Source organism: Lissotriton helveticus (assembly GCF_964261635.1).
Source record: "Lissotriton helveticus chromosome 1_1 unlocalized genomic scaffold, aLisHel1.1 SUPER_1_unloc_38, whole genome shotgun sequence".
Taxonomy (NCBI): Eukaryota; Metazoa; Chordata; class Amphibia; order Caudata; family Salamandridae; genus Lissotriton; species Lissotriton helveticus.
The window spans coordinates 1,003,615-1,030,556 of NW_027611679.1; the positions used below are offsets into that span (position 1 = coordinate 1,003,615).

At 45.9% G+C, this 26,942-nt stretch overlaps 1 protein-coding gene across 1 annotated transcript in view; it reads left to right on the top strand.

Annotated features, from left to right (window-relative positions):
* The window catches only part of LOC144805981 (uncharacterized), a 955,295-nt gene that overhangs the window by 921,707 nt on the left and 6,646 nt on the right, over positions 1-26,942 (top strand). The window contains 1 exon segment of the mRNA XM_078672442.1: positions 7,657-9,871. Within this exon segment, the coding sequence (XP_078528568.1) occupies positions 8,952-9,871 (920 nt within the window). The 5' untranslated portion in view covers positions 7,657-8,951.

Consider the following 26,942-nt stretch of genomic DNA (forward strand, 5'->3'; position numbering starts at 1 on the left):
TCAGAATATACATAAGCATATCATACCAATATTTTCTACGTAAGTAGGTTAATCAAGAAGCAGTCAATAATTACACATGCACTAATCTGCTTTCCCATTCTCCAGGTGATCAATAAGTGTCATATTTCCCTAATTGGGAATGTACCTTATAATTATTATGTGGAGACACCTCCCTGTTCGTCCCCAGTGTCGTAGTGTTCTGCTTCATCTGTTTCAGAGCCAAAGTCTGTGTCTGTTGTCACTCGGGAAGCAGGAGCTAGGAGTTGAGCACGGCAAGTGTATAGTGTATCCTCAAATTTGTCATCCTTTCTGCTAAGGCGCATAAGTGTCTCCTCAACTAGGGCCCAGTTGAGCGCATCTCTATGCCAAAGCGCAATCGTTGTGGCATGCCATGACAGCCATGTGATTGCAATTCTACGTCATGCCAGTACCATAGGTGACTGACCAAATTTATAGGTTATCTTGCACCCTTCTGGCACCTAAAGAGGCTTAATAAACAGCATTTGGGTGTCAGCTCAATACTTAGTTGTGTAGCATGCACCATTTCTTCGACAGCTAGTTGCCAGAAGGAGTGTATTGCATCGCAGGGCCATGGTTAATGGTGTTGCAGCGCAAGCATATATCTGGGCAAGACACAACCATTCAATAAAGGTCTTGTGGCGTTAAGTAGGTTATTCGCAGAAAATTATAATGTATCAGTCGAAAATGGTCATTACTAGAAATCATACGTATTAGTTCACAGGCCCGCTGCCAGTCTTGATCTTCCATTGGAATGTCAAAGTCTAAATTCCAGGCCTCTCGGGCCCGTGAGTAGTGTCTACTGTATGTGATCGCATTGTTCTGTAAAGATGCATAATTTGGTGTCTACACGCACCATAGGTTAGCAGTATCTCAAGGGTTTGAGTATGCGGTGGAGCTGTCGCATTTCATGGCCAGGTGTGCTTAGTTGTGTCTGCCAAGCACCACATGTTGTTAAAATTGCGCTGGCTTAGACCAAACTCTTTGCGGGCATGTTTAAATGCGATAAGTCTCATCTGGGTACAATTCACCCTATTGCTCGCATCCCCCCTCCCTCCATGCCTGGAAGGACATACTGAGTGCTATCTGCCTGATTGGTTTTAATATCCAGATTGGGAGCTCCCTATGGAATGGTGCGCACTTAAGTACTCTCACTACAAACCATTGCCATACTCTGGCCGTCTGTCGCACAATATATGGAGCATCTCTTGGTGTTCCCGATTCCATCCATTAACAGCTCTGGAAGACAACCAGCGTCCACCATTCCCGCCAAGAGCCGCATTTCCCAACTAGGGTCTGTGTTGAGCCATCGAGCTGCGTGTTGCAATTGGATGGCATAATATTAGGGGTCCAAATATGGGACCTCCAATCCCCCGCTGCATAAGTCCTGGTCAGTGTGGCCAAAGCCACTCTGCTATGTGTAATTGCCTTGTTGAAAGATTTAACAAGACCATGAAGGGCATGATCAGTGGATTTCCTGAAAAACTCAAAAGAAGATGGGATGTCTTACTTCCATGCCTGCTTTTTGCCTATTGGGAAGGACCATAGAAGGGAGTGGGGTCCTCCTTATTTTAGCTTCTGTTTGGGTTTCCTGCCGTGACCACTGTGCCTTGTGAAGGAGGGATTGGAGAAACCTCTTGTTGAACCTTAGCAGATATAGTGGACTATGTGCTTGGCGTTTGCTCCAGTATGTATGAGTACGTGGAAAAAGCAAGCAAAAACATTGAAGACAGCCTAGCTGCAGAAGCTCTGGTAATGCCAAAAGCCTGCTTATGGACCAGGATTCCCACCCCTCTAGAGCCAGATGTGAACTCAGCGTGAGCTACCATTTTAAAGCCCCATCTATCTAGTGCCTTGCATGTTGTTCCTGTCAAATGTGTTTCCTGGAGTAGAACAATCGAGGGCCCCTTGCGCTTCAGGTCCTACCAGCCCTCGTTTAATCTTATGACCCAACCCATTCACGTTCCACGAAATTATGGACAAGGGGGGCCCGGCTGAAGTGGTAACTGAGTGTTCGTCTCCCGCCCCTCATGTGGTGTATATCCTATGGTCAGTGACTACTGTTGATACCTGCTGTACATGACCTGCCCTGTGTGCGCATAGATTATATAGTTGACACGTAAACTTGTTCCTTGAAATAACGTAACATATTAAACGTAAACATTGTAACAGTTGCTTCAAGAATCCTTGGCCCCTAATCCCAAACCCTGCCCTCCCCCCATCGGATCTGTGACTGTCCCCATCTCCAATTGCTCATTATGGCCCCGATAAACAATTGTAGTCCCTGTAGAAAGTGGTCATTGTTCACCAGAGACCAAAACAAACCGAAACTTATCGCTATCAAAATCCCAACCCCCCACCCTGCCTCCCTGCCCGGCGGATACAGAACCATCCACCATCCCCAACTGAGCAGAGTGCTTACTTCCCAGAACAAAATGTAGTGTTCGTGAGGGTGAGACTACCGTGACTGTTATAGCCTCCTTCCCACCCATTAATGTCCATGCAGCGCTACCAACATCACGGTAGGTCCTACCTGTAGGAGTCTTCATAACTTGCCTGTGTATCACGTCCTTAATCGACCCATTGTAAGGAAGGTCAATGTAACAGTACCCACCACCCTGCGCTCACCGCCCAATCTCGGGCCGTGTCCATATCATAGTCTCCTACTGCTGTGTTGTGAAGCGTGGCAGCCTGTGAGGTCCTTAATCCTTAAAAAGTCAAGTCATAGCGTCACTTCAGTGATGCAGTTTGTTGTGGGCTTCTGTCTTTTCCATTATCGGTTATTATGTCTTGCGACTCGGTTCCTGGGTTTCCCTGTCTGCCGCCAGCCCACCAACCAGTCTTGCGCATCTTTGGGCGATTCAAAAAAACACGTTTTTCCCTCCGCTTCAACACGCAGCTTCGCTGGGAAGAGCATTGAGTATTTGAGTTCTCTAGAACGGAGTTCCCTTTTCACTTCTGTGAAATTTCGTCGTTGTTGTGCCACCGCTGCCGTGTAGTCTGGATAGAAGGTGACCTCTGCGTTGTCAACTTTGACGTGTGGAGCCATTCGAGCTGTCTGCAGGATGGCATCGCGGTCGTGAAAGTTGAAGATCCTCGCTAAGATTGGATGCGGTGGTGCCCCTGGTTTTGGTTTCCCCCCTGACACCCGGTTGGCACGTTCTACTGAGAAATAATTTGACAGGCCCTTCGGTTGCAGCTTAGTTTGGATCAAATCTTCTACGAATAGGTCCTGTTGTTTCCGGTACACCCACCAGGCGTACGTTGTTGCGCCGTGAGCGGCCTTCCTGTTCGTCAAGTTTCGCCTTTAATAGCAGATTGTTATCTTCCAGTTTCTGTACTTTGTGTTTCAAGGCTGCCGTGTCGTCAGTTAGCCCCGATGTAGCTTTTTCCACCTCAATCAAAAGGTCTGACAACTTGGAAAAGTCCGCCCTTATCAGGGAGATATCGGTGGAGATAGTGCCCATTGAAGTTTGCATTGTGTGAAATGCCGCCATAACGTCTTTCAAGGTGACCTGTTCGGCGTCACCAGGCGGGTTGGTCGTCTGGGATGATGTGCGTGGTGCTTCGTACGGTTGACCATTCTGGGGTTCTTTTACATAGGCATATTTTTCCAAGTGCGGAGGCTGTTGCACCTGCCCGTCATGGTACTTGATCGCAGTGGACACGCACCCAAAAATTTGTGAGGACAGGAGAAGAGCCCCGTTTGCCAACTGTTCCTCGATGTGTTGTACAGTGTGTTCCTTGGTGACTCCAGGAACGCGTGTGGGCCTGTGTTGCGCTGGGCTGGTCCGCTGTGTAGAACCAGCGGCCTGTGGTACCTCCAGCTCCTGTCTTTCAGCTGTGGAACTACTCCCTATAGCCCCGTTAAGCTCGTGAGACAGCGCCGGATGTCTTCGCACAGTGCTATCTAGGCCCCTTAAAATGCCTGCTGGTGTCACTGATTTGCAGCTAGTGCTGCGTGTGGGGCAGGTGAGCGGGCTGGTGTGCTCAGTGGTGGTAACAGAGAGGCGGTGGTTCCAGGAAGCCGCCATTTTGTGCCGCCGTACTGCGGCGTCCCCAGTCCACAGTCCCTGCCCGGTAACGTCGGGTTTTCAGTCAGAGCCCCCTCGCTGCCTCCTCCAGCAGTCGCCAGTACCTTGTAGTCCAAGGATGTCCTGTGGGCGCAGCCGCTTCCGTTTTGGTTTTTACCACCTTTATTCTGTGTCCAGGAGCAGTTCTTGTCGGGTCATCTGTATGCCGGGCCGCCGTGAAACTTTAGTCCCCGGCTTCCGTAATGCTGTTAGGCCCTGGTTGCACTGTCTCGTAGCCGCTTGAGTTTTAGGAGTCTGGAGTAGCCGATTGCTTCACCGGGAACCGGAAGATCTCCCGTTTTTATACAGCCGTAGCAGCGTCTGCTGAAGTCAGGATTATTGTGCGGATTGTCGGGGAAGGTGCCCTGCAGTCACGGAGCTCTGCTAGAACGCAGCCATCTTTCTCGGCCGGTAGCCACGCCGAGAAGTGTTTTTTTTATTCGTTTTTTTCTTTGTTCCTTGTTAGATTCATAATTACTTATCCCATGTTAGGATGAGTTTGTCCACGCTTTTTGGCTATTCCGCATACAACACCTCGGTGGAGCAACCTGGAGAAATTAGCGTTACAGGAGGCCGTTGAGTTTTCTTTAGACCTATCTGCTGGCTTAGCAAAGTTGCATGATCGTCTTTTTTTTTCTTTTTTATCTCTCTAAGCTCTGGGGCACTTAGAAGCTGTATCTTTCATTTGGCTTATCAAATAAGAGGAGGAGCTGGTTTATATTGATCAATGCACTTTGTCCACCTGTTATAATTCTGTTGAGGCTTTCTGATCCCCTTCGTGGGACCAAGTGATGATGTAATTTTTGCCTGTGGAAAAAAAAAATGAATAAACACATTTTTGACATAAATCAGGTGGCAGGCCAAGGCTCCTCTGTGCTCCTCTGTGCTCTGCAGTAGCCGCCGCACGAGCAGCACCAGCAGCGCTTTAGCACTGCGGTGCTGGCTGCGGCCGTTCCTGCCTCCATCGCAGATCCGTAGAACTTAAAGCGCCCATAGAACAGGACGCGGGTGAGGCGGGAACCGGTCACAAAACAAACCCTTGCAGTCGTCCCAGGCTCCGCTCCGCTTGCTCATCAACTCCTCCTCGGCTCGGCCCCTCGGCTCTAATCGATACGCTCTGCACTCAACACCGAATCACAGGCAGACAACAACTGTGAACACCAACAGAGGGAAGAATTGTGTGTTTCCCCCAGTTAGTGAAAAAAACCAGCATAAGTCTTGGCTGCTTCTGCTGCACCCAGAGTCTTATGCGTCTTTTCAGTCTAAGTTTTCTGTCTGGAAAAAGATTGTGTCCTGGTTTTCTGCACCCATTAAATCCAGGTGCAGAAAAAGGTGGATTAAAATGAACACATGAAAGTACGCCTTAATTTCATTGCCCTTGATTCACACTCTGGACCATAGTTGAGGGATAGGTCTAGGCCCGGGGTCTCCAACCGGTCGATCGCAAGCTACCGGTAGCTCGCGGAGACCCCGGGAGTAGCTTGTGTAGCCCTTCATGGGCTATTTACTTTTCCGGCTGCATTTGCCCGCCCTCACCCAAACCAGCCGCTCGGATTGGAGCTTAGCTGATGGTGGGGGTGGGTGAAGAGGATGACGCTCCTCTCCTGGTGCTGCAGACTCTTCTTGTGAGAGTATGACCCCTGTGACGTTATCGAGGGCAGAACGGCACAAAAAACAATGTAAAAAGAGGGCAGAAGGGCACGAAAAACAAGTGGAAAACGAGTGAAACAGAGGGCAGAAGGGCACGAAAAACGAGGGAAACAGAGGGCAAAAGGGCACGAAAAATAAGGGGAAAACAAGTGAAACAGGGCAGAAGGGCACGAAAAACGAGGGAAACAGAGGGCAGAAGGGAACGAAAAACAAGGGGAAACAGGGCAGAAGGGCACGAAAAATGAAGGTAACAGAGGGCAGAAGGGCACAAAAAATGAGGGAAACAGAGGGCAGAAGGGAACGAAAAACGAGGGGAAACAGAGGGCAGAAGGGCATGAAAAACAAGGGAAACAGAGGGCAGAAGGGCATGAAAAACAAGTGGAAAACGAATGAAACAGAGGGCAGAAGGGAACGAAAAACGAGGGAAACAGAGGGCAGAAGGGCACGAAAAACAAGTGGAAAACGAGTGTAACAGGGCAGAAGGACACGAAAAACGAGGGAAACAGAGGGCAGAAGGGCACGAAAAACAAGTGGAAAACGAATGAAACAGAGGGCAGAAGGGCATGAAAAATGAGCGAAACAGGGCAGAAACGCACAAAAAACAAGGGAAACAGAGGACAGAAGGGCACGAAAAACAAGTGGAAAACGAATGAAACAGAGGGCAGAAGGGCCCGAAAAACAAGGGAAACAGAGGGCAGAAGGGCACGAAAAACAAATGGAAAACTAGGGCAGAAGGGCACGACAAACGAGGGAAACAGAGGGTAGAAGGGCACAAAAAACAAGGGGAGAACTGGTGAAACAGAAGGCAGAAGGCCACAAAAAAAGAGGGAAACAGAGGGCAGAAGGGCACAAAAAAACAAGGGAAAACGAGTGAAACAGAGGGCAGAAGGCCACAAAAAACGAGGGAAACAGAGGGCAGAAGGGCACGAAAAACGAGGGAAACAGGGCAGAAGGGCACAAAACAAGGGGAAAACGAGTGAAACAGAGAGCAGAAGGGCACAAAAAACAAGGGGCAAACGAGTGAAACAGAGGGCAGAAGACCACAAAAACAAGGGGAATACGGGTGGAACATAGGGCAGAAAGGCACAAAAACGAGGGAAACAGAGGGCAGAAGGGCACAAAAAACAAGGGAACAGAGGGCAGAAGGGCACAATAAACGAGTGAAACAGGGCAGAAGGGCACAAAAAACAAGGGGGAAACGAGTGAAACAGAGCAGAAGCCACAAAAAACAAGGGAAAACAAGTGAAACAGAGGGCAGAAAGGCACAAAAAAACTAGTGAAACGGAGGGCAGAAATGCACAGTATGGGCTCTGATGAAATTAGGCTTAAAGTCAATGAAACTGGGCGTGGGGGGGTCTCTCGGGAAAATGCGCGAGTTGCTCCGGGTTCAGTAGCTCACGACGATTTTCACTTGCCAGAAGTAGCTCTGACTACACAAAAGGTTGGAGACCCCTGATCCAGGCATAGTCCTCGCAGCACACAATAGATTTGCTTGAGGCAGAGTCCAAAACTCAAAAGTCAGGAAACCAGATACAAGTAGGTGGTAACTCAGGGCAGGGGAAAACGCCTGTTGTCCGTGGAGGAGTCATTTCCTTCCCAGAAATCTGCATTACAAATTCATTAATAGTATATCGTTTTTTAATATCTGTTTGGTGCCAGTCCATATGACTTTCAAATCTGCCTTTGGGATTCGATGTTGCAACTCCATAGGGTACATGTATCCTTTGTGAGCTTAATAAAATGTTGAAAATTCTACAAATCCTCACTCCTACATCCAAGTACTCTCATGCTACCATTCTGCACTCTGCTCTGTCTGAAAAACAGCTCTACACTTTCAAAATTCTGCATTGATTTGGCTTGTAAATTATATTTTTGGAAATGTACATGTATTAACTATTTAATTTTAATACTATAGGTGATTGAAATTATGGACGAAAAAAGCACGATTTACCACCAGGCAACTGAATGTTAGTGCCATAAGAAGGATTATTTTGAAAAACTGAAGAACATCCAGCATTCTACGTTTAAACAATTTCCCAAAATCTAAGTGTGGCGAGTAAAGTACTATACCTGTAAGTGAAGTCTCTAATTTTGCATTTCATTAACCCAGAGCAAAGCCATATCTGTGCACACAGCATCAGAAATAATGTAGGAAGACCGCTTCAGCATCCTCATCTGAAATATTATCAGAAAGACAAATTGCCTCAGCATGACAGAATAACGTTCATCTAAAGCACCATGTAATTCCAGAGAGGAAGCACACACTACATAAAAGAAAGTTACAACTAAAGGTTTCTTCTGGATACCATCAAAGAAAAGACGCTGAAAGAAGACTCCGAAGCTAACACAATAACAACCAAAAGATTGGAAAATCACCTTTGTTCAACAACCGTTTTCAACCAGTTACGCAAGTTTGAGACTATCTGCCTCGAGATATAACACCTTGACCCACTCTGCTCACTCTTGCGAAAACCTTAAAAATTCACCACTTTATTGTGTTAATGACCATCTCAGATTGTTTCCTTTTTATTGTGTACTGTTCTATAATTCTATGTAAATCCCCTCAACATTATCTGTTGTGCAGGAGTGATATGTAAAACTGTTAAATATAAGAATGGATTAAAGGAGCACCGTTGCGCTATATCTAATGTAAATAAATCCTCATCCTCAGAACTACAAACCTTAACCTTACCCCAAACATAGAAAGGGTAGAAGGAACTGATGTTATGCGACTAATGATCCACAATAGTACTCTGCACGTTCTAACGCCCTCAGTTACTGCCATTACACCAGTGCAAAAAGGTACTTATCAGTTTAATCATTAAATATCAGACTAACACCTTATTACTGCATTGCTAAGAACCTATACAAATAGATTTGAGAAAATCTTCAGTCACAAATTAAGTTGCTGCCGGAGAGGCTATTACCTAAAGACTATTATCTGTTAGAAAAATGTCAACAGGTGTTACAGGACTGCTTCCCGACACACAATTTCTTTTAGAGATAAGTGCTGAACATTATCTAAACAAGCCCGACTCTAAAATCGAGGCAAAATAACCGAAGTTAGGGAAAAAAGTTACCTGTGCCCAAAAAGATACAGCCATAAATCTTATCTCACAGAATTTGACAGAATGCACACAGGGGAAAACCACTCTCAGTGTAAAGTATGCCAAAAAAGTTTCAGGCGTAAATCTTATCTCACATGAGCATATGAGAATCCACACTGGGGGAAAACACTCTCCGTGCAAAGTATGCCAAAAAAGTTTCAGGCGTAAATCTTATCTCACTGAACATATGAGAATCCACACTGGGGAAAAACCTTTTCAGTGCTCTGAATGTCAGAAAAGGTTTAGTATCAAACCGAGTCTATATCGACATGAATTAACCCACTCTGTGGAAAAACGTTATCAGTGCTCTGAATGCCAGAAATGTTTCAATGAAAAAAGACATCTCACGCTGCATATAACAACGCACACTGGGGAAAAACCTTATCAGTGCTCCGAATGCCCAAAAGATTTCAAACTTAAATCACTTCTAACTGCACATGTGAGATTCCACACTGGGAAAAAACCTTATCAGTGCTCTGAATGCCAGAGATGTTTCAGTGACAAAATGAGACTCACTAAACATACAAGGACCCACTCTTGGGTAAAACGTTATCGGTGCACTGAATGCGACAAATGTTTCAGTGAAAAAAGCAGTCTCACTCATCATATAAGAACCCACACTGGGGAAAAACCTTATCGGTGCTCTGAATGCCACAAATGTTTCAGTCAAAAAGGCAATCTCACTGAGCATATAAGAATCCACACTGGGGAAAAACCTTATCAGTGCTCTGAGTGCCAGAGATGTTTCAGTCAAAAAAGAAATCTCACTGAGCATACAAGAATCCACACTGGGGAAAAACCTTATCAGTGCATTGAATGCCACATATGTTTCAGTGCAAAAAGCAGTCTCACTCAGCATGTAAGAATCCACACTGGGGAAAAACCTTATCAGTGCTCTGAATGCCAGATATGTTTCAGTCAAAAAAGCAGTCTCACTGAGCATATAAGAATCCACACTGGGGAAAAACCTTATCAGTGCTCCGAATGCCAGATATGTTTCAGTGTAAAAACCCATCTCACTCAGCATATAAGAACCCACACTGGGGAAAAACCTTATCAGTGCGCCGAATGCCAAAAATGTTTCAGACAAAAATCTCATCTCACTGAACATGTGAGAATCCACACTGGTGAATAAAATGATCAGTGCTCTAAATGGCAGAAAAGATTCAGAGGTAGAGATGATTACAAGCGCCATAGGAAAACACACCATCAAAATAATCAGTTCTCAGAATGCCAGAAAAGCATACATTTTAAACTCAATCTCACTCTACATGAGCAGACGCACACAGGGGGAAAACATTACCAATTTCTGTGAATGCCAGAAATTCCTATTTGATAGGCACAGCCTCACTGACCATAAGCGACTCCATACTGATGAAAAACCTTAAGAGTGCTCTGAATGCCAGAAAAGCTGCAGAGAAAACGCTATTTCACCATGAGAAGCTCCACACTAGAGAAAATCCTTATGCCATAAAAGGTTGAATCTGAAAGACAGTGTTATGCTTCATGAGCGATCTCACTCTGGGGAAAAACCTTATGAGTGCTCGAAATGCAAGCAATGTTTTGGGTACAAATTACTTCTCACTTGACAGGAGCGAACTCACACGGGGGAAAAAAGCCTTATGTGTGTTCTGAATGTCAGATAAGGTTTAGTCTTGAATACAATGTCATTGCACATGAGAGAATTCACACTGGACTAAAGCCTTATACAGGAGGGGAAAGCCAGAAATGTTATACTCAGAAAGGAGATATCACTAAACATGAGAAATACATCCACACCAGGTGAAAAGTAAGGCGTATCGTGAGTTGCAGAAAAGCTTCTAACAACCTGACTTTACATGAGAGAGCACATATTGTAGTTGCAATAGAATTTATCAAGAAACTCTTGCAGGATAACTTAGGCTGCCCGCATGCAACATCCAAAGAAATTTCAGGCCTGGAAATATTTTTAATTGCAACAGAATCCACAATTTGAGTATCTGAAAGTTACAAAACTCTCAAGGTCTCTACTATACACAGAGAAGTGTTAGTGCTTGCAAAAATCAACTAATTGCCCAAAAATCACAATAATAATGTCTTAAATTTTACTCCACCCAAAAGGTTTCTACTCACCCTTGTTTCTTAACATATGACTGATATCTATTTATTAATGATAAGATTAGGCCTATGCGGAGTTCCTCAGTGAGGAACTCCGCAAAGTGATAAAAAAACTCTTGGGTCTACGCGGAGTTCCGCAAGCAGCGGAGTGCATAAGGGTCATGCTGTTTATGGTGATTTCATCCCATGTCGGAGGATCATTTGGCCCTTCTCTTCCAGGAAGTTATGGATCTCTTTGCCAAGGGAGCTATCAAACGCGTCCCTGTGCCAGAATTAGGTCGGGGTTGCTACTCCCACTACTTCTTGGTACCAAAGAAGGACAAAGGCCTGCATCCTATCTTAGTCCTCAGGGACATCAACCGCTTCCTCCGAAAGGAGAAGTTCAAGATGTTAACCTTGGCTCAGGTCTTGTCTGCCTTCGACCCTGGAGATTTGATGGTAGCGTTGGACTTGCAGGCCACTTGCTTTCACATCCCCGTCTTGCCTGCCCACCGGCATTACCTGAGGTTTACGGTAGGCCACACGCATTTACAGTTTACCACGCTACCCTTTGGCCTTACCAGCCCCCCCGGGTGTTCACGAAAGTGATGGCGGTGGTCGCAGCTCATCTGCGCAGATCAGGAGTTCCAGTCTTCCCCTATCTTAACGACTGGCTGTTGAAGGCGAGCTCGCCAAGGCTGTCGTCTCCCACCTCCAGACTACGACGGACTTCCTGCATTTCCTGGGGTTCACAGTTAACGTGCTGAAGTCGCCCCTGATTCCCTCCTATAAGCTCCTTTTCATCGGAGCGGTTCTGGACACAGCACAGTTTTGGGTCTATCCTCCCTAGCAGCAAGTCCAGGATATTCGGGCTATGATCACATTTGATTGGATTGTCCACTCCTGATCCTGCTCTGGAAGGAAGTCCTTAGTCATATTAAGGAGGTATTGGGCTTCCCCCTGCCTGAGTCTACAGCCAGGGGGAAGCCCAGTACCTCAAACCTGATAACCTAAATGCACTCACTCACAGCGATTGGACTATAGCACTTCACATGCTTGGGGCGGCTAAACAACTTATAGCACTATACTGGAAAAAAGCGGAGACTCCCCCAATTGCCGCTTGGTTTGTGCGCTAGTGGTATGTAATAACTATGGAACTTTTTACAGCGCGACTGCAATCACGAGACACCCGCTTCGCAGCTGTTTGGCGACCCTTAGTTTAATACCTCTATAAAATAGAACATGCACGTTATTTACCCTCAAAAGTTAAAAAGCGCTGCGACTCTTTGAGGATGCTATACTTCCGCCAGATCCTAACAGGCTTCTCACATAATTAGAACAGTAGTGCCCGCCAACCCCTTCAACAAGCATTAAGACCTTCATTCGCCACACCTGACACCGTCACACACCTATTCCCGTCCGTCCACCCAACCGCCTACTTTGCTGTATACCTCTCCTTTCTATCTCTTTTTTCGACCCTTTTCTGTCCATCTACCGCTATCCACTTTATATGGGGTTCTAGCCTGTGTTCTCAATGTTATTGGTTTTAAACAGGTCCTGAGACTTCCCACAACACGCTAATATTGTTATATGTACTAGATCACGCGGCCGGCCTAACATGGGTTGTAGGCGACATGCTGTGTTCCAATTAGTTTATTATTGCCTTTTTCTATGCTGGGAAACTCTTGAAACCAACGTGGCCGGCCCTCAATGGGTTGTGGGCTTAACGCTGTGCACATCTGGACCTATGTTCTACTCCTGATTTAGAAAATATAACAGATTAAAAAAAGATATTTCAATATGTTTGACAAAAAGAATAGGTACATTTCATGACAATATTGAAATGGGAAATAACAGGAACAAATATTTACACCACATTTCAAAAATATTAGAGACTACATTTCAGCAATATAGAAAATACTGAGGTTCTTGCATTAATAATCCATTTGGTAAAAGTGATTGTTTGTGGAGTCAGCTCACTCCTGTGTCTGTTATTGCGTTTAAATAAAGGCATTTTTAATGCACCCCATTTTACTTTCAGATTCAGAAACTCCCCCTCGGGTTACTACCTCCTGTTACTGTTTTGCAGTCCACATATGGTTTCAAAGCTTAATACATACCTTAAGGATGTATTACATATTCAAAAGGGACACTATTAACATTCCCCTTTCAAATTCTGAATTGTTAAATGGGCTTAGTACATTTCAAAAACGGGTTTAGCATTTGCAAACTCTGTGAATTACCCAACCAGTGGATTTTTGAACAATAAAACCCTTGGTACATGAGACAATTTTTCTCAATTCCCTCCAAATTAAGTTTGCTAATAATGTTAGTTGAATGATAACCTGTGCACGTACCTATTTAGTGTAAGTGTTGCTTCAGATCAAATAAAAACCATTACACATAACTCTTACACAATACTTAAAGACTTTCTGACATCCAGCTTTAATGTTTTGTTAAATATATTCGCAAATGTTGTCACTTAAACAGGAAAGCACCTAAGCGGTCTATGGACATACATAGGATGTAATCATAATCTTTAGATACATTTTCTGAGTTTTAGGTCCAATGTGTGTCTTCTGGGTTTACTCTAAACCAATATAACAAACATATTCACTCCTTTTAAATTTGATCTGTTTGAACTGGTTTCTATTCCAGACAATAATCTAGATTTAGACCAAGGATCAATTCCACCCATGGCTTTTAAAATCTATATATCATTGATCTTTTAGTGTTATCGCAAATAAAACTGTAATAGAACTGATCTGAGAGATGGACCTTCAAGTATTATGCTCAGTCAATTTATTGAACAAACTATGGAGTTAAAATCTGAATAGATTCGATTCACAAGCATTGCCTGACCACTGTATTTTACATCAATAGATTAATTATCAGCACATTTTCTCTAAGTACAATTCAGTCATCTTCTATTTTTCGCGGAACTCTTGCTGGTCTGTTAGAACTCTTTCAAAAATATGACATTTAAATGTCCAAACAATCAGGAATTCTAGTTTCAAGCATGGTCAAACCTTAATGAATGCTATACCTAAAGATGCCCTTCTGTTCCTACATTTTATTTTGCACCATGATTCAGAAATGGCATGTTTTTGCTTTCAGAGGTAAAATTCTAAACATATTTATTGTTGTTGACATCAGAAACATTATCACTAATTGGGAAGATAACCACAAGTGGTCCTGTGATGCTTGCTGGAATGGGAAGTGTTTATTAAAAAGGTGGATTGAATTCAAGTTTAGGTGACAATTTTACCAAAGTGTATGGTTTTTGTATATATTTAAAATTGTTGATCTCCAAAATGGCCTAAATCAATCAACTGAATTGAAATTCAAGTTTATCATTTGAATCCTATTGTTGGAAAAGATGTGATTTTGAACCCCTTGAGGCGGTTCCTTTCCAGAAAGCATTCAGGTTGGAATCATGAATCAAATAATGCAGAGGAGGTTAAAATATTCAAATTGAATTCTAATTACATATGAAATATTAATTGTTCAATATATGCCTCTTAGTATCTTAATGTGAGGACTTTATTGCTTATGGAAAATAATTAGTATTTATTTTGCTATATGTAGGAAGTGTTCCATTAATGAAATCACTGTATCCCACCTTCTGTGTTTCCTTTCCTGTTCTTTATGAACGTTTCTATTGTTAAGCTTTAAAGATTGCCCAAAATTAAGAATTGTGCTCTACATAACTTTGCTGTGTTACAGTATGTTGTTTTTCATGTCCAACTTTTGTCTCTTATGTGTATGGCAACTGATGTTTTGTTTTGCTTTAATAATCAGCTTATGTTTATTAGGTTTTATTATTCAATAAAATGTTTCAAACACAACAAATGGTAGTTGATATGTATTTACAACTGCATTTTTATTGTAGGGGCAGTTTCAAAGGGGCCAAAAATATGGTCTGCGGGATGACGGAGGACCACATTGGCATCAGCAGGGAGAAGCTTGGGCAGGTGATTGGGGGTATATGTAAGGTTAGAGTAGGGGGAACAACGCATGTACATTGTGTGGACTGTGACTCCTGGAGTTATTGTGAGGGATACCATGCTACCTGTAAATGAATCCCCTAGTGATTATTATCAACAAACTTTATTCGGTTTTATAAAAGAAAAACATCTTCCAAGTTACAGATTGACAAATATATTTATGTCCAAGTTAATCAGAACACAAGATAAAAATTCATGAATTACAGTACAGAAGTTAATCACAGCTTGACCTGAACAGCGACCCGTAAAAAGTTAAGTGTATGCAAAACAGTGTCATTAGAGAGGAGTTGTAAAAAGATAAGAGCTGGTCTCACCCTCCTAAAAACCGCTTTTTTGAGAATGGGAATAATAAATATCTTTCTAGGGACAGCAGAAAAACTACAAAACATTAAAAAAGTGCATCATTTCCTGAGGAGACTCACCGTTGCAGCCACAGGGCATGAGGCACTAGCCTCTGTGGAAGCCGTGAGGGTGTGCCAAGAGGTAATGCAAGAGGTTGAGCCGAAACCGAGTCAATAGAAAAAGATCATGGATGCTTTTAAGCCCTAGAAGATAAGGTTCATGGTTGGTACAGTGTTTAACACAATGTACTTACGCACACTAGGCTTACACAGCTCATTTCCCTCTCTATCACAGCAGCTCATTCTTAAAAAACACTCTTGGACCAGAGAAAGGTCCCTCTCACATATGCGCTCAGGGTTAGCAAATAGTTCCTACCTACCCTGGAGAGGCCAACTCTTACATACTGGAGCCATCGGATGCTTGAAACATGGTCAAATGAAAGGCATTCCCGTAGGACATCTTTGCTAAGTATATTTTCTTAATTAGCCCAAATATTAAGACACAACGCCAGGGTACGGAAAGCCAGTACATCCGAGAGGAAAGGCATCCCCAACTCTTCGTGCACGACATAAAACGGGGTGCTTTGTGGGACAGGAAGGGCCCATCGCACTAAAGTGTTTTCAGTACTTTGCACTGCCCCTACCCCAATGTGGCCCCATATCTCACTCCCATAACTAACCTTTGAAATATATTTGGCTTCATATATCTTCAAAAGAGCCGCTATTGGCTTCCCTCCCACTCTGCTGGCAAATTTAAAAACAGCTGCAAAAGCTTTCACTATATCCCCTTTCTTCCAAGTAAGCAAAGGGCACCAACTCAAGATATTGTCAAACACAACTCCCAAATAAGAGAAAACATTGGCCTTCGGTATTGACGAAAGTCCGAATTTAAAAGTGAACTGCTTAGCTTTACAAGGTCCCACCTGCATAATAAACGACTTGGATGATTTAACGAAAGGTTCAAGTCCTTTATAAAAAGGGCAAAAGAATTCAGAAGTTGTAGGCACCTAGCTGTCTTTGCCCAAGGACTGCATCGTCTGCGTATTGGGGGACTGGCAGGCTACGCTTGCCTACCTGGGGACAATCAGCATTTGTGGCCAAAAGGGTCTTCTCTAAGGAATTAATATATGGGTTAAAACGAAAAGGTGCTAAAATGAACCCCTGACACACCCCTCTCTTGATGTCAAGGTGACTGGACACTTTCAGATCCTTTGAATAGCAGACAACCGCGGTTGAATCACTGTGAAGATCCCGCAGAAATAAAATGATGTTACTGTCAATGCCAATGGAGAACATCAACTGCCACAGCTTGGACCTATTGACCCAGTGGAATGCTGAGGACAGGTCCACGAAGGCTAGGTATATGGGGCTGGAACGAGCCACAGTGTATTTGTTCAGAACCATGTACAGGTTTAAAACACTGTTCCACAGTGGAACGACCTGGGCGAAAGCCTTATTGGATATCGGATAAAAAGTTGTTTTCATCAACCCAAGATACAAGTGTGTCAAGTACCATGCAGCCCACCACCTCCACCAAAGAATCCATAAGAGAAATGAGCCTATAACAATAGGTACTGTACCGGTCTTCCTTTTTAAATACCGGGACTATAATCGATAAAGTCCAAGAATCTGGGCGGCAACCTGGACTGCAGCATTGATAATAGCTGTGATTACAGGCACCCAGGTTTCTACATGGGCGACGTAGAGATATGGCGGGATCCCATCTGGCGCGGAGGCCAAAATCGGATATTGAATTAAAATCTCCTCCCAACACTACTGGACCCGTGAAATAGTGTGTCAATGTGCCGGACATGCGGTCCAGGAACAGTGCCTGGTCTATATTCGGTGCATAGATGCTACGTAACGCTACTTCCCTGCCATATAATCGCCACTCAACCGCTACAAACCTCCCCTCTGAGTCTATGGTTTGCTTAGTCACCTGAAAGGGGATCCCTGCTCTAATCCAAAACAATGCCCCCCTCGCGAATAATGAGTACTAAATACGATGATTTACTAAAAACCTGCCCCCTCCATCTGCGCTGCAGTGCTAGTCCCTCCGATCTTGTGAGGTGCATCTCTTGGAGTAACGCTATGTGAACCCCCCTCCTGACACAATACGCATGAACATTATGTCGTCTCGTCATGGTGTGTAGTCCCCTTACTTTCCAAGTGATGCAATGTAAATTAGATATTGGCCCCATCGTAGTAAAGTAAAAATGTTGCCTCTCCTTGCACAAATATGAACACACCAGTGATTCCCATGCCCGAACCAATCCCCCAAACCTCCCTTCCCCCCACCCTCCCAAGAACAGGTCCTGGAACAACACTGCTAGTTCCCATCCAAACCAGTTTAACAGGTAACATACTCCTAAGCCCACCATTAGTCACTGCGGGCGTGCCTTATGGGCAATGGGGGGGGGGAGGGGCTCACTGCCAATGGGCGACCGCTTACGTACATTATGTGTCTCCGCTTCAATCCCCCAAGTAGCCACAGTTCCATTAGCCCACCCGTACACCTTCACTTAGACATGCGATCTGCTGCACACTGTTCGAAGTCCCAACTCGGTTCGGCCTCCCAAAGGACCCCGTGAACTGCAACATGTCAGCATCCCTCTTCTTAAATGGTGCCTAAGGACTAGCCTTCCCTTCACATATACCAGCCCCTGTGACAGGCCCCTAAACTGCAAAACATCATTCATCCAATAGTCCGTCTGCTGTGGCCGGGGTGACCTGCGGCATCCTCAGGCTTCCTGCTGCCTAGGCCTCGGTGTCAGACTGTGCTTTGTCTCTCTCTGAGTCCGTACTCCCCTATGACTGCAACACCCTCTCTCCAGACAGCGCCGTCACCGCTTCCAAAGACCCCTGCCTTTCCAACTCCGTCTGTGACTGATATGGTTTCTGCGTAGCCAGCCGTCGCCTCCTGATCCGCTGTGACTTGCTCCAGTGAAATTCCCTTGAGGACTCCTGGTGGTGCCTCTCCATGTGGTCTGTCCCTGCCCTATAGGCTTCCAACTAGGACCATGCGTCCTCTGGGATATCATGGAAGTGAGTGCCCCCATCTAACATTATTTTCAGTCTGGCTGGGAATAACAAGGAATATTGGAGGCCTTCCGATCTCAGCTCTCTCTTAACTGCTAGGAAGGATGCGCGGCGACACTGGATCTCCAGAGTATAATCCGGAAAAATAGAGACGTTGCTATTTACAACCTGATACGGGTCATCTTTTCGCGCTTTTTGGAGTAATAAGTCCCTGTCCTTATATTGCAGAAGTCTTGCTACCACTGGACGGGGAGGATGCCCCGGTAGTGGTGGTTACGCAGGTACTCTGTGCGGCCGTTCCAAGGTTTAGAATGGCGACAGCCCCTCGGCAGCCACCGCAGTCCTCAGCCAGCTCTCCAAATATTGCACCATGTCCGTCCCTTCCATTTTCTCAGGCAGGCCCACTACGCAAATGTTATTCCTACGGTTTCGGCTTTCCGCGTCGTCCGTCCATTTCTCCAATGCTTGTATCCGCTCCAAAGCATCTGTCATCTTGGTCTCCAGTACAGTTTGGGCTCGCGCCACCTCCACCTGTTTAACCCTATCCACCAGCTTAGAGTGATCCGCGCGCAACAGGCCTAGTCCTGTTGCCACCTGTGCGATGTCTTGTTGCAGGGCTGTGAGAAAGTCAGCAATCGCCTCCAGTATTCTGTCGAACTACTGCTGTATCTTGGGGTGCCTCCATCTGGTCGGACTCGGCCTGCGCCCACGAACCGCTGCCCAGGGCCGCTGCGCCCCACCTTGCTTTCCTTTCATTTTCCCCATGCTCCAGCTCCCAGGATTACGTGATGGTGTATATGGACTTTCCACGATGCCCAGTCTCCAGGTGTGCAACTAGCAATCGAGCCCGCTCCAATTGATCCCAGGAGACCAGCCCTCCAGTGGCTCCTCACTCCGCAGTCCAGGTGTCCCGGAAAATGGATCTTCACCCTTCCCCAGTAGCGCAGACCCACAGGCGCTAGATCCAGTCCCGCTGGTGCCAGTCCCCGCTGAGCAACGTTCTGCCCCTTGCGCATGAGTCCAGCAGTGGCAGGTGATGAACAACAACCTGTATCCTTACAGGGGACTTGCCTGCAGCACCTCTACCTCCTCAGGCCCCAGTTGTACCGTGCTCTCCGCACTGGACCAGGCAAGGACCCATGCCCCACGTTCCGGGGCTCAACCTCCTGACCAAAGCCCACCGGTGTATCCTTGCTGCTTGCGGCTGTGTCAGGGACACCCTCCTCTAGGCCAACATCCGTCTCCTCAGGACCAGGGGCCAAATCACGCACTGAGGGATCTTTGCTGCGCCTCCCGCCGCACCTCAACAGGCAGCCTTCCAGGGTCAAGTGCCGTACCCCCAAGGCTTGTGTCTCCGCCAGCTCCCCTCCTCCTCTGCCTCCAACCGGTATATCTTTCATGCGCAGTTCCTCCTCTGTGGGCCCACGTCCTGCCGCCAGCGCCCACCAACCGCCCCGCCTCAGCTCGCAGGCCACAGCCGCCCCAATAACCACGCTCTCCTCTACAGCCAGGGGCTCCTGGCTAGGCTGCACCCCACTCACCGAGGCAGGACCGCCGATGCCGCAGCTCCTCTGTGTGCCGCCAGGCATCTCCATTCCATTGCAGCCTCTCTGGCTCAAAGGAAGCAGCTCCAGGGGGACGGAGCCTCAGGGTTCCCACCTCCGGTCACAGCTCCCGCCGTCCAGCAAGCCGCCACCGCCCGATGCAACCACGAAGCGGGATGCCACCACCCGCAGCTGTCCCTCTCTCGTCGGCAACTCAGTTCACAGCCGATCTGCCGATGAGCTGCTGCTTTCACACCAGAAGTGCCTCTGTCTCTCAGCTGGTGTGCCTGCGCGTCCCCCGGTCTAGGCTTTAGTAGTAGTCATCGGGGCAGCCGCCATTTTAGGACGCGCCTTTGCCAGCAACCTCGGGCTGGAAATCCTCCCAAACTCCCACTCCGCGTTCGATGTGCCCACGGATAGGCGCCAGGGCAGGTCAGCACCCCTCCGGCCATGCTCTGTGACGCCGGGCAGGCCAGAAAGCTACAATATTTCAAGATTTCTGCGGGGATCCGTGCGGAGCTTGGCGCTCACGCAGCCTGGTCCATCGGCTGCCAAGCCATGCCCCATGCCTGGCCTGTGTTATTGAATTATTTGCTTTACCTTCTCCTCGTGCCTGCCTGTGTTATTGTAATGTTTGCGTCAGATTCTCCTAGTGCCTAGCATGTGTTATTGCATTGTTTGCATCAGATTCTCCTATTGCCTGGCCTTTGTTATTGCATTGTTTGCATCAGATTCTCCTAGTGCCTGGCCTGTGTTATTTCATTGTTTGAGTCAGATTCTCCTAGTGCCTGGCTTGTGTTATTGCATTATTTGCCTCAGATTCTCTTTGTGCCTGGCCTGTGTTACTGCATTGTTTGCATCATATTCTCCTCGTGCCTGGCCTGTGTTATTGCATTGTTTGCATCACGTTTTCCTAGTGCCTGGCCTGTTTTATTGCATTGTTTGCATCACATTTTCCTAGTCCCTGGCCTGTGTTATTGCATTGTTTGCGTCCTGTTTTTCTAGTACCTTGTCTGTGTTATTGCATTGTATGCACTGCTCTTGCTACGTTATTATTCTAATAGTTGCAGCTTTTCTAACGAACATGGTATATTTTATCCCAATCAAGTGCATCTGACTGCAAGGACACTGCACTCTTTCTGCAGTAGCAATCTACTTCCTATTTATGTAGCAACAGACAGCGCAAAATATCTGCCAGAGATGTTGTAAGCGTCAGAAACAGTACATATGTAAGTAGGTATGATGCAAAACAAACTGTTGAGTAAGATTTTAAACGAAGAATCTGCTGTGATAGATGGCAAAACATCCATGTCGAAACAACAGCAGTAGGACAATGGTACATGGAATGATATTGGTAGATTACACTTCTGTGCAGAGTGTGTCACTTATTGTTCTTTTCTTCCACTCTCATGAGATGGTTTTACAAGGAAACTCTGATCTCACTGAGTGTGGAGCTTCCACGAATCTCAGAGACGGGCCGTTCTAAAGATGGTAACAGAGAAGGTTGAAAGATCTAATTCTTGATCCTGGCAGATGGACGGGTGATCCCTGAGGGGGTGTAGTTGGTCTGTGTGTTGCCACGACTGTCCAGGGGGTATAAGAAAATGTCATCAATTTGTGGAGGGCCCTCTTTTGGATGAGAACCTCCCAGCTTCATGCAGTATGGACTGGAGGGTTTAGGTCTGCGCAGGAAGTTACATTTTGATAGCAAAATGGAGGACCTTGTCCGAAGGGGATTGATGTTACCAAGGATTAACATCTTCAGTTCAACAGATAGAGAAAGCAGTGGCGGCTCCCCCATTGAGGCGTGTTGCGTTGCCTCACTGCTTTCTGGCAGTGCGAGAAGGCAGAAACAAAAATGGTAAAAACTACCATTTATGTTTCTGCCTTCTTGCACTGCGTGAAAGCAGAAGTGCCTCTGTTTCTGGTTAGGGGCGGGCGGGTGGGTGTCATGCTTGAGGTTGGGGTGGAGTGGCTTGCCTACTGTTGTGGGTACTGACTGTTTGGTCGCCCCAGGGTCGAACAAAGTAGTCATGCGCACTCCTGCCGGTGGGCTCTCCGCTGCGCCTAACCAATCACAAAGCGTTGTGATTGGATTAGGGGAGCAGGAAGAGGGAGGCTGCCTAAAAGGGCGCCAGGACTCCAGAGCAAGCAGGAGCTAAGGCGGCGGAGCGTGATGCGGTCCCGGAGGACGCATTTACGTTTTTTATTTTATATAGGTAAGATACTGATAGATTACCTCCCCCCCGCATGTACTCACTCGCTTTGCCGGCCGCAACTGTTTACATGACACCATGGGATTCGATTAAACGTTCCCACCATAAATGCTTCTTCTTCCTCAAATTATGGAACCCTATCATTAAAAACAATTGGGCTATATATCAACAGCAGGGGTCTTCTTTGATTGTCAGTGCATGGTAGCCCTGTTTGCATGATTTTGCGTATTAATATGCCAAGGTTCTTACGTATAGTGTCAACTGATCACCATCGTTTCTCAAGCTGACAAAACCAAAACCGTTCTCTGTTAACAAGCAAGATGTTATCACGGTTTTCCAGCGTACCTTATCCTCCGACCTCCGACTCATTTTGTAGAGAAGGCTTGTGCAGTGGCGTAACGAAAGTTGGAGGGGCAAGGTTCACAGAGGGGCTCCTGCTCCGGATTTAATCTGGAGCTCTCTGGCTTCAGTACAGTGCTGAGGGGGCCCCCCGTACTGCGGGGCTTGTGTTGTTGCTATCTATTCAGGAACTTTCTTTTGATAACCGCATAGACACTTAACAGTTGAGCTGAAAAAGACACCGGAATAAAAAGATGGCGTTTTCCCAAGTGGTGTATTGGTTAATAAAGATAGTCTGTGAGTCTCAAACACGGTGCACATAAAGCCGCCAACCCAGGGTAGATGATACGGTTGTATCAACGTCTATTACTGTTATCTGCATCAACAACGTTCTTTACTAAGCTCTCAACTGTGGATTACCGTTGCAGTCTCTGCACTGTAAAAGCAAGCAAAACAAATCAAACTAGAATACGATATTCATAGCATGTGCATATTTACTGATCTGTTGTGTCCTGCAAACACTATTCCATTCTGATGACAGGCTTTTCAGGAGTCATAGGTGGGATGAGTGCTGAAGTGCCTGGCCTTGCCTGCAAGAACTCTCTGCCTGTTTTCTGCTGCCCGCCGAGCTGCTTGTGTTCCTGCTTGGAAATCGGCATCTCTTCTGATATACCATATTATTTGCCGTTTTAAAGATGCTGCCGTGTTTTATGTTGATAATATCTTAAAAGCCTCCCCTGCTTGGGAATACGATCTAAATGACCCATCCTCCAGTCCACCCTGACAGGGACGTATCTGTGCACCACGGATTGTCTACCCTGCAGTGTCGTCGACCAGATGCCAGACAAACATGAGGATTCTCACAGTCTCACTGCCTGTTATGTGTGGCTCAGTCCTTAATCTTTATGAATGTGAACTTTATTATTATTTTCCTGCTAACACGCTGTGTTGCTAGACTCTCAATCACAGAGGCTGCAGAGGCACCAGAAGTCCTCTGCAGGGCTTCCTGAAGAGGAACACATAACCATGGGGTCGGGCCACTTTTATCTTGGCTGTTTCCTGGTGTAATAGCAGCAGGGAATGTTAGTCATGAATACGAGGGTTTTTCACTCCCCATCTTGTGAAAAGAGCCAGTTGGTGGGTCAGTTCAAGACTTTGTTTTTTTTTTAACGTGGCTACCTCATTATTCTTGGCATTCGCCCTTCTTTCAACAGACATGTATCGGAGCTGGCTGCTTGCTTAAGGTTCACACCGCAGGCGGCGTACGTACATAAGAATCAGAAGTGTTTGTTTGTGTTGTACAAACTGTGAAGAGTTCATTTTTTTAAATAGGGCCTGCATTGTGACAGGTGTTACCAAACCAGAAATGACTTTTGTCTGTTATTGTTTAAGCAGTTCTTAGCTTATTAATTATTAACTTCTTTCAAGTTGTAGAAGTATTCAACTTTGGTCTGTGAAATATAAAACGTGTCTTTGTAACTGCCCCGCAATGACGTCGGGAATAACACCAATTCATCAGAAAAACTTTTAATTCATTGGCTAGGATTTTGTTTTGTCACACCCAGGCTCATCTAAAAGCCGAGTGAATGGGAACTGGCAGACCTCGTTTTTTTTTTTTTAATCATGTTTTTAAAATATTTTCTTCTGTTCGATACGGCTCTGTCTTTGAATTTGCCCCATGCTTGTCTATGCACGCTGGAAGCCATTGAGAATGGACTCTACGGGTATCACTTGTTGTGATGTAGTATGTGGGATCTGTCTCTGTGTAGCGCGTGGTAGTAGCGAAAGGCCTTATCTTAATTTAGGGTAGGTGTGGTCTGACCGTGTTTTGGTGCAGGGCGTCAGTAGGAATGTTGAATATGAGGCAGGAGTCCGAATAGTGGGATTACACTCTCAAATTTGCTTGATAATGCACCGTTTGGTTCAGTCTCGCTCGCTCGCCACAGTGAAACACAACAATTGTTTTATGCCTCACCACTTTCAAATGTCACCAGTCGCCACTGAGAGAAAGCCCAGGTACCTCTAGTTTTGAAAAGCTTCCTGCACTGGATGTTCAGATTCAGTGGTTGAATTAAACCTTGGAACAGCACTTGTAGTGTTGAATTCTGGAGTCTTGTAGTGTGTGCTGAATGTGGTAGGACTGTCTCAATGCTCTACGGAGCTCATAAAATCCATACTCTCATTCATCTCAGAGCTCGAGCTCTGTGGCATGACCAGTAGAACTGCAATAAAGAAGATGACCTAGAACAGTTCTACCTCTCGCAACCTTTGAACTGATCATTGAGGAAAGAAGCCCTTGTCTGGAAAGCAGATCTACGCAAGGCACAGCTGACAGAAAGCCCCTGCCTGGAAGGAAGATCTGCACAAGGCACAGCTGACAGAAGTCCAGCCTGGCAGGAAGATCTGTACAAGGCACAGCTGACAGAAGTCCACCCTGGAAGGAAGATCTGTACAAGGCACAGCTGACAGAAGTCCACCCTGGAAGGAAGATCTGTACAAGGCACAGCTGACAGAAGTCCTGCCTGGAAGGAAGATCTGCACAAGGCACAGCTGGCAGAAGTCCACTCTGGAAGGAAGATATGCACAAGGCACAGCTGGCAGAAGCCCACCCTGGAAGGAAGATCTGTACAAGGCACAGCTGACAGAAGTCCACCCTGGAAGGAAGATCTGTACAAGGCACAGCTGACATAAGTCCACCCTGGAAGGAAGATCCACACAAGGCACAGCTGACAGAAGTCCGGTCTGGAAGGAAGATCTGCATAAGGCACAGCTGACAGAAGTCCTGCCTGGAAGGAAGATCTGCATAAGGCGCAGCTGACAGAAGTTCTGCCTGGAAGGAAGATCTGCACAAGGCGCAGCTGACAGAAGTTCTTCCTGGCGGTGACCTCAAAGCAGTGAGAGATCGACAAACCACTAGACCCTTCAAGCCCAGCTAGCCACACTGGACACAATGTACATCAAAGGCCTGATTTAGATTTCAGGGGATGGTTTATTCCATCACAAATGTGGCAGGTATCCTGCCCGTCCCATTAAAAATGCATTACATCCTGTGGCAATCATAATAAAGCAGACAGGATATATGTCACGTTTTGATTAGGCCTTGGAATAGTTCACAGAGTTTTACTCTGCAGAACTCCACGAAACTTCACACTCTGCGGACTTCCACAAGTGGCAGAGTTTGTTAAATTGCGCTGTTCTCACTGATCTTTCGTGCCAGGAGTTTGTCCTGCATTGTAAAATCAGCATGAACGGCACTACGCGTCACACCAGAGGGCGCTGCTGCTTTCTGCCGCTCGAATTGACATTCTAGTTGAGTGGCAGCTTCATCAACGAGAATGGCAGATTTCTACACTCAAGTGGTCGCGACCTCCCTAAATTAGAAGTCTCACCAGGAGGAGGTCTTGCGCATAATATATTCTCACAAGCGCTCGCCACCTTACCGTTGGTGAACCGCTTGTGAAAAAAACTCAGTTCTGCATCACTTTGTAGAGTTTTTTGGAACTCGGCACCTGTCGGCAAAACTTCGCAAGCTCCCCCGGCAGAGCGGAATTCTTCTACCACCCCTAGTTTTCAGGCAATAATCTGTTGGACAAACTCCTAACTAGGCCCTATGTCTGCAATAAGTGTTGTAGAAGTGAGATCCAAGGCCTTGTGACTATCAGGTCATTATCAGACTTCTGATGAACCCCACAGAGTGAGTGGGCAGCCACAGGGCAGTAGGGGGGCCGAAGGACAGGAAATGAGATAAACTAGAAGATGGCAAATATGGAAAGGTAGAAATGCTGCATCACCGGTGGATAACTGACACCTCCTTCCGATCTTCCAAAGGCCCATCCATTCACAAAGTGGCATCCAGGACCCCAAACGGACAACATCATGCCAGATGCCATGTAATGTTGGAAAAGGGGGAAAAAAGAGTAATATGCACACATCTGATGCGGGGATACGTAAGGTAAATTATTGGTTGTGATGGATTCTCTATAAGTGCTAAATGACTGATATTGTTGAATATTAAATTATATGAATCAACGTTTGTTTGCCTTATCTGCACTTATAATGTAAAGGACGGGCCTTACATTGAACCCCTCGCTCTGTTTTACACAAAAGCCCCGGAAGGACCTGCATCTTACAGACTTTATCTACTTTAGGAAGAACTAAAGACTTGCTTTTTAAAGTTGTCTTCCAGGGCCAGAACCAGGCTCTGTAAGCGGCACTAGTTTCAGGGAGATAGACAGATGTTATGGCGATAGGAAACCCCCTCAACTCACAATAATGTTCCAATCTTCCAGGTTAGAAGAAACCAGAAATGCTTGAACCAAGGAGCTGTTGAAAGTGTCAAAGGTGACTTATGAACAGCGAGTAAAGACAGGAGTTGGTATTTGAGATGATCTTAAGTGAATAGGAAAGAATGAGAAAAAGTGTGTAAATGGAGTTACTTTTGTTGTATACTTCGTAAAAAGAGTTACTGGAAATTTTACAGCCCAACCTGATCCATCTCTTTTTCTAAAATCTACTGTTGTTTAAATGAAATC